Source organism: Oncorhynchus mykiss, chromosome 3 (assembly GCF_057628025.1).
Source record: "Oncorhynchus mykiss isolate SJ-2025 chromosome 3, ASM5762802v1, whole genome shotgun sequence".
Taxonomy (NCBI): domain Eukaryota; kingdom Metazoa; phylum Chordata; class Actinopteri; order Salmoniformes; family Salmonidae; genus Oncorhynchus; species Oncorhynchus mykiss.
In genome coordinates this window covers 33058195-33066050 of record NC_143024.1, presented here as the reverse complement: position 1 = coordinate 33066050, position 7856 = coordinate 33058195, and the positions used below count along the sequence as shown (strand labels likewise).

General features: G+C 43.2%; 1 protein-coding gene across 1 annotated transcript in view; it reads right to left on the bottom strand.

Annotated features, from left to right (window-relative positions):
* Positions 1-445: 445 nt before the first annotated feature.
* LOC100136306 (atrial natriuretic peptide receptor 1) overlaps positions 446-7856 on the bottom strand; it is a 67816-nt gene continuing 60405 nt past the window's right edge. The window contains exons 16-22 of the mRNA XM_036971924.2: positions 3369-3537; positions 2647-2793; positions 2428-2551; positions 2228-2296; positions 1928-2102; positions 1734-1832; positions 446-1598 (exon numbers count right to left, since the gene is read on the bottom strand). Coding sequence (XP_036827819.1) covers positions 1441-1598; positions 1734-1832; positions 1928-2102; positions 2228-2296; positions 2428-2551; positions 2647-2793; positions 3369-3537 — 941 coding nt within the window. The 3' untranslated portion in view covers positions 446-1440. The remainder of the gene's footprint in view (positions 1599-1733; positions 1833-1927; positions 2103-2227; positions 2297-2427; positions 2552-2646; positions 2794-3368; positions 3538-7856) is intronic.

Genomic DNA, 7856 nt, shown 5'->3' with positions numbered 1-7856 from the left:
CTAAGTATTCAATTGGATCAAGATCTGGTGACAGACAGCCATGACATATGGTTTACACCGTTTTCATTCTTATCAAACCATTCAGTGACCACTCGTGCCCTGTGGATGGGGGCATTGTCATCCTATGGGGGAGCGTAGCCAAAATAATAGTCTGCCCAGCATTTTGTATATGACCCTAAGCATGAAGGGATGTTAATTGCTTAATTAACTCACGAACCACACCTGTGCTTTCAATATACTTTGTATCCCCCATTTACTCAAGTGTTTCCATTATTTTGTCTGTTACGTGTAATGTTCAAAATCATGCCACTTTCAATGGGTATGATGTAAGCTCAGCTGCATATTTTTACTAACAACAATAATGCATTACACTGAATCTGATTAGACAGATTGAGAGGCAATTGTACACTTCAGTGAGAATAATGAAACTGTATACGGTGCCGAAGAAGTGGGACGCTTGACTTTATTTCACCAGAGTAAGAGGATGTATCTATCTTAAGTGCATTTCTGTGAATTGCCCTTTAGGCAATAGAAAAATAATCTATTGAGAAATAAACAACATCTGTATTGTACAAAATAATAAGACTGATATGACTGTAAATAGACAAATCATATACAGTGATGAGACATTAGACACACCCACCCACCCACATATATAAAGCAAGTCATTTTAACTCCAGAGTAGGCTCAGTGATTGTGGTTGGGGTCTGAGGATACATGTCACAAACACTAATGTGGAAATGAATCAAATGATAAATCCCAGACCCAAAGTTTGAACGTCATTTCCATGTCATTTCAACCCCCAAAATGTATGTGATGATGTTGAATCAACGTGGGAATCTGATTGGATTTGCAAAAAAGTCATCAACGTACGGGCATTTAGTCTTTTTTTCTGAATCCAATGTTAATTTCACGTTGAATTAGTTGACAACTCAACCAAATTTAAATCAAAACTAGACGTTGAACTGACTTCTGTGCCCAGTGGGATACTATGTACTCATAAAATACATTAATTAAAAAAACAGTTACATAATGTGACCACCAGGCAGCAATATCCACAACTTCCTGTAAAGGTCTGTTTGTGAATCTTTTTTTTTTTTACCGATCTAAATACCATCAGTGTTGCATCCAAAACCTTCAACATCGAAATATAACTGGAAAAACATATACACAGAACATCACACACACACTCTCAGAGCATGTAGCTTTCTATATATCCTTAGAATCTAGATGTTCAAGTGCAGGAGGGCTGAAGTGAAGAAAGTTCTCTACATCCTCCTTCTTCCACATCTACCTCCCCAATCCCCACCTCATTCATTCACCAGGCCTCTTCATTTGTTTACTTGCTCCAGAACATCAGTCAGTGGTTCCCATTATTTGCTCACATTTTCCTCCACCATTTCTTCCTTCATGACCTTCCTCCCTCCTTGGCTTGTCCCCTTAGCTCGTTGACTCATTGCTCTTGCTCTCTCCCAGTAGCCAGTAGGTGGTCATTTTCCCTTTCCCCTTCATCGCCACATCTCCTCTCAGCTCCAGCTGGAAGCAGTTGAACTCCTGCAGGACGTCACGTGTGGCCGCAGACACATGGATCTTCAGCGCTGTGCGGGAGAGAAGGTGAGGGGAGCAATCCTTAATTAGTCAATTAACTATTATAGAGATATGAAAACCAGCAGAACTTTGGAACTTGAGTCCCAGATTTAAAACCCACATGTTGTATGACTACTGTGGCTTACCTTCACCATTGGACTCCAGTCGTGAAGAGGTGTTGACTGTGTCTCCAAACAGACAGTACCGTGGCATCTTCAGCCCCACCACTCCTGCACACACAGGGCCTGAATATAGAGTGCAGTGAATTGGTCAATCACACAACTGAAATTGGAATATCATCACTGTGTCTGTTAGTATGTGAACATCACGTGCCGCTCACCGCTGTGGATGCCAATGCGTAGTTTGAGCTGCTGGTCAGGCCGGTGGCGGATTTTGAAGGTGCGTACAGCGTTGAGCAGAGCCAGGGCCATGCGGGCGATCTCTCGGCCGTGTAGCTTCCCGTTCCTCACCGGCAGGCCAGACACCACCATGTAGGCATCGCCGATGGTCTCCACCTGGGGGCGCCACAGAAAAGGCAGGGGCAGGGATGTCAGTGTGTCCTAATGGAGGATCTCAATAGAGGCTTCATCTCCTCTTTTCCTTTCCTTCATCTGCACATTGATGAGAAATATAATGTTACCTTGTAAACATCAAAGTTGTCAATGATGGCATCAAAACAGGTGTAGAGGTCATTGAGCAGGGTCACAACCTAAAGAGGCAAACATTTTTTAGAGCAGAATGGGAATTGTTGGGTTTGACTATGGCCTCCCTTGTAAAGTCTATCTTTGTAACTTGTCACACCTGTGTGAGTCGTGTCACAATGTGATTGTACTTTCTCACCTGCATAGGTGTGCTCTCAGCTGATATGGCTGTGAAGCCCACAATGTCACTGAAGTAGATGGTGACTGAATCAAAGGCCTCGGCCTGCACCGTCTCCCCTCTCTTTAGCTGCTCCGCCACTGAACTGCAGGTACAGACAGTAACATTAGGCACTGTGTGTGTGTGTGTGTGTGTGTATAGTATTGACTCAGTGTGTGTGTTTGTGTAGCAGAGACTCACTGTGGTAGTATCTGGTAGAGCAGGGCCTCAGCCTTGCGTTTCTCATCGTGGTAGGCCTGGGTTCTCTCCTCCACCAGCTCCTCCAGGTTGTTAGCATACTGCTCCATACGGGACAGCAGGTTATCCAGGATGTTAGTGCTGCACTCCCTACACACACACACACGCAAACACACACACACACACACACACACACACACACACACACACACACACACACACACACACACACACACACACACACACACACACACACACACACACATATATATATATACAGTACCAGTAAAAAGTTTGGACACACCTACTCATTCAAAGGCTTTTCTTTATTTGACTATTTTCTACATTGTAGAATAATAGTGAAGACATCAAAACTATGAAATAACACATATGGAATCATGTAGTAACCAAAAAAGTGTTAAACAAATCAGAAATCAACATATTTTATATTTGAGATTCTTCAAAGTAGCCACCCTTTGCCTTGATGATTTTTAAGAATATAAAATATAAAGGATATTTTGATTTGTTTAACACTTTTTTTGGTTACTACATGATTCTACAATGTAGAAAATAGTAAAAAAAAAAATACAAAAAACTTGAATGAATAGGTGGGTCCAAACTTTTGACAGGTACTGGAGTCATACTCCTTTTTTGGAGTGGAGACGCACAGACATTAATGACATCATGGAACACAAACTCTCCCCACTTCCACACCCTACACCCACCTGTTCTGTTTGCGTAGCAGAAGTTTGATGTGGTTGAACTCTGGCCTCTCGGTGGGCTCCTCTGCCCAGCAGCGCTGCATGAGTTGTCCCAGCTCCTGGCTGTGGATCTGAGGGTTGACAGCAGGCCGCAGGCACGGCCACTCACCCAGAGCCACCCGATCCATGATTTCTAGAGGAAGAAGGGGGAGTGTACAAAACATTACGCTCTTTACATGTCATAGACTGACCAGGTGAATCCCTTATTAACGTCACTTGTTGAATCCACTTCAATCAGTATAGATGGGGGGCGACAGATTAAAGAAGGATTTTTAAGCCTTGAAACAATTGAGACATGGATTGTGTATGTGTGCTATTCAGAGGGTGAATGGGCAAGACAAAATATTTTAGTGCCTTTGAACGGGGTGCCAGGAGTAGGTGCCAGGAGCCCCGGTTTGTGTCAAGGATTGCAACACTACTGGGTTTTTCACGCTCAACAGTTTCCCATGTGTATCAAGAATGGTACACCACCCAAAAGACATCCAGCCAACTTGACACAACTGTGGGAAGAATTGGAGTCAACATGGGCCAGCATCCCTGTGGAATGCTTTCGACACCTTGTAGAGTCCAAGCTCCGACAAATTGAGGCTGTTCTGTGGGCAAAAGTGTGTGTGTGTGGGGGGCGTGTAACTCAATATTAGGAAGGAATTCTTAATGTTTTCTACAGTCAGTGTAGACAGCATTCCTATAGATGGTGAAACACACTGCTCAAAAAAATAAAGGGAACACTTAAACAACACAATGTAACTCCAAGTCAATCACACTTCTGTGAAATCAAACTGTCCACTTAGGAAGCAACACTGATTTACAATAAATTTCACATACTGTTGTGCAAATGGAATAGACAACAGGTGGAAATTATAGGCAATTAGCAAGACATCCCCAATAAAGGAGTGGTTATGCAGGTGGGGACCACAGACCACTTCTCAGTTCCTATGCTTCCTGGCTGATGTTTTGGTCACTTTTGAATGCTGGCGGTGCTTTCACTCTAGTGGTAGCATGAGACGGAGTCTACAACCCACACAAGTGGCTCAGGTAGTGCAGCTCATCCAGGATGGCACATCAATGCGAGCTGTGGCAAGGTTTGCTGTGTATGTCAGCGTAGTGTCCAGAGCATGGAGGCGCTACCAGGATACATGCCAGTAAAACAGGAGACGTGGAGGAGGCCGTAGGAGGGCAACAACCCAGCAGCAGGACCACTACCTCCGCCTTTGTGCAAGGAGGAGCAGGAGGAGCACTGCCAGAGCCCTGCAAAATGACCTCCAGCAGGCCACCAATGTGCATGTGTCTGCTCAAACGGTCAGAAACAGACTCCATGAGGGTGGTATGAGTGCCCGACGTCCACAGGTGGGGGTTGTGCTTACAGCCTAACACCGTGCAGGACGTTTGGCATTAGCCAGAGAACACCAAGATTGGCAAATTCACCACTGGCGCCCTGTGCTCTTCACAGATGAAAGCAGGTTCACACTGAGCACATGTGACAGACGTGATAGTCTGGAGATGCTGTGGAGAACGTTCTGCTGCCTGCAACATCCTCCAGCATGACCGGTTTGGCAGTGGGTCAGTCATGGTGTGGGGTGGCATTTCTTTGGGGGGCCGCACAGCCCTCCATGTGCTCGCCAGAGGTAGCCTGACTGCCATTAGGTACCGAGATGAGATCCTCAGACCCCTTGTGAGACCATATGCTGGTGCGGTTGGCCCTGGGTTCCTCCTGGGTTCCTCCTAATGCAAGACAATGCTAGACCTCATGTGGCTGGAGTGTGTCAGCAGTTCCTGCAAGAGGAAGGCATTGATGCTATGGACTGGCCCGCCCGTTCCCCAGACCTGAATCCAATTGAGCACATCTGGGACATCATGTCTCGCTCCATCCACCACAGACTGTCCAGGAGTTGGTGGATGCTTTAGTCCAGGTCTTGGAGGAGATCCCTCAGGAGACCATCCGCCACCTCATCAGGAGCATGCCCAGGCGTTGTAGGGAGGTCATACAGGCACGTGGAGGCCACACACACTACTGAGCCTCATTTTGACTTGTTTTAAGGACATTACATCAAAGTTGGATCAGCCTGTAGTGTGGTTTTCCACTTTAATTTTGAGTGTGACTCCAAATCCAGACCTCCATGGGTTGATCAATTTGATTTCCATTGATAATTTTTATGTGATTTTGTTGTCAGCACATTCAACTATGTAAAGAAAAAAGTATTTAATAAGAATATTTCATTCATTCAGATCTAGGATGTGTTATTTTAGTGTTCACTTTATTTTTTTGAGCAGTGTATAATATTTTCTGTCTAGTGTCATTCCTTCTGCTTTCACCTTCTCAGAGATTCCAGTCCAATTTCCTTTCCATTGTGTTCATATCTATGCTTTCACAATCTTTCCATTATCTCTCCCTCCCAATTTATTTTATCCTCTCGTTCACACTTTCCTCATTTCTCATCCTCTTCCCCTAATTCTGCCCTCACTCAGAAAAAAATTAAGCATGCAAACACACACACACACACACACACACACACCACACACACACACACACACACACACACACACACACAGCCTAGATGGCATGCTCTGGTTCTAATTCAGTTCATTGTTTTTCTGTCACACAACAGCTGCTGTCTCCCAGTACAAAGTGCTACACTCTGATGAGCAAACACAAACACTTGCTTCTCTCTCAGTACACCACTCTTGCAATCAACCACAATCATGTTCAATCTTCTTAAATTTTGCACAATTTCATGCAATTATGGTTTAGGTAAAAAAATAAATTCACTGAGCAGTGGTGGTTGGCAGACATGGGTGCAGCAATGTTTTCTCCTCAACACGTTGTGATGGAGACTTGACTTGGAGCACAACGACGGCTGTTATTGCTGATCCGTATAGCAAGAAATCCAATCTTCTCTTTCTTTTTAAATTTTCTAAAGAAGGAAGATAATTTGGGAACTACAATCTGTCCTAAATACAATTTAATCGGAAATCCTGACTGATAATAAAAAACATTCTAAAGAGTCACACACCCCTGCTCAAATGAAAAGGAAATATCTTGTTTGCAGCTATGTACTTACAATCTGATGTTTTATTAAAATTGTGTTGCTTTACTCTAAGCCAGAGACACAGAAAACAGTACAGTGGAAGGTAAACAATTATAATATGTTTGTGTGTTATATACACTATGTGTTTGTCCTTAGTACAAAGCAGAGAGGTACAGAAGCTCTCGTCCTCCATATCATTAGAGTAGGCTCTTCAGGGTAAGTGGGGTGCAAGAGGGGCTGAGTGAGAAAAAGAAAACGAAGGGTGGAAAAATCGGTCACTTTTAGGAGCATGTTCGACAAATTCATGAACTTTCCCTAGTTTAAGTTGCAAAACTGTTCCATGTCTCCATTTTAACGTTGTGGCATATTAGTCAGTAGCTCTGAAATTACCATTTGGTTGTGTCAATATTTGGGGGTCTACACTTCATTTGTTGAATTTGATGTCATGTTTTTTTGTGTGTAGAGTCAAAGAGGAACCTTGAAATATAAAGAATACAGTTCACATGGAATAAAATGTAACGACATACTGTAGCTTTGTTGAGTCACTGGAGCTGTTATATGGTTTTTGATAGGTTTGTGTTTTCTACAGAGCTTTTCCTAAGTAAACAGACTTGCAGGTGCAATGTGCAGAATAACAGCTTTTGTTTTGAGTTGCTCTAATTGCCTTATCGCTCCTCTGCGATAATGCAGTCAGCAAAGACCACAGAGCCTTGACGGGAAGGAGGCTTGTTAGGTTGGTTTGTTATGCTTTTGATGGAAGAATCATACAAACACTGTTTATCTTGGACACAATCTGGGGTATAATTTACTCAGCCACAATGCTATTATCTCTTTCTTTTATAATACATATGTGTTTATGTGCAAATAAGTGTGCTTATGACCAAAAGTGTATGGAAGCACAAATGTGACTCGTTTCAGGAAACTAGAAGTATGTCGCACGTCACTACTTTACAGGATACTTTTTTATCATTATACTTTTTTTTATCAAAATGCGTTTTTGGCAGAAATGCCCTCTAGAACAATGAACTTTCATGTGCCTTAATAACAAACTTGTATGACATCTGTAAATATGAATAAATTACGAGCCTAGTTGGTTTAACCACGGGAAAAGACAGGAACCTTCCAGCTAATAATAATGGATGGTCTGGACATGCTGAGAGATGAGTTCGGATTGGTCTGCCATGTAGCCTGCTTCTGTCTATAACATGAGCTGCTCAGTATGTGTAGGTAATCCTTTCTACCACAGCTTTTTTGAAAGATATCATGAAGAACTGCAGAGGTATTGCTACTGCTCTCCACTTTCTGGGGGACGATCGTGCCATGCTGACTCTCTGTGACTCTGAAAATTAATCAGACGAAGAGGAGATCCCTGATATAGATAAAAACATTTTAATTGAACCAGACATTGTAGAGTTTTCTGAAACAG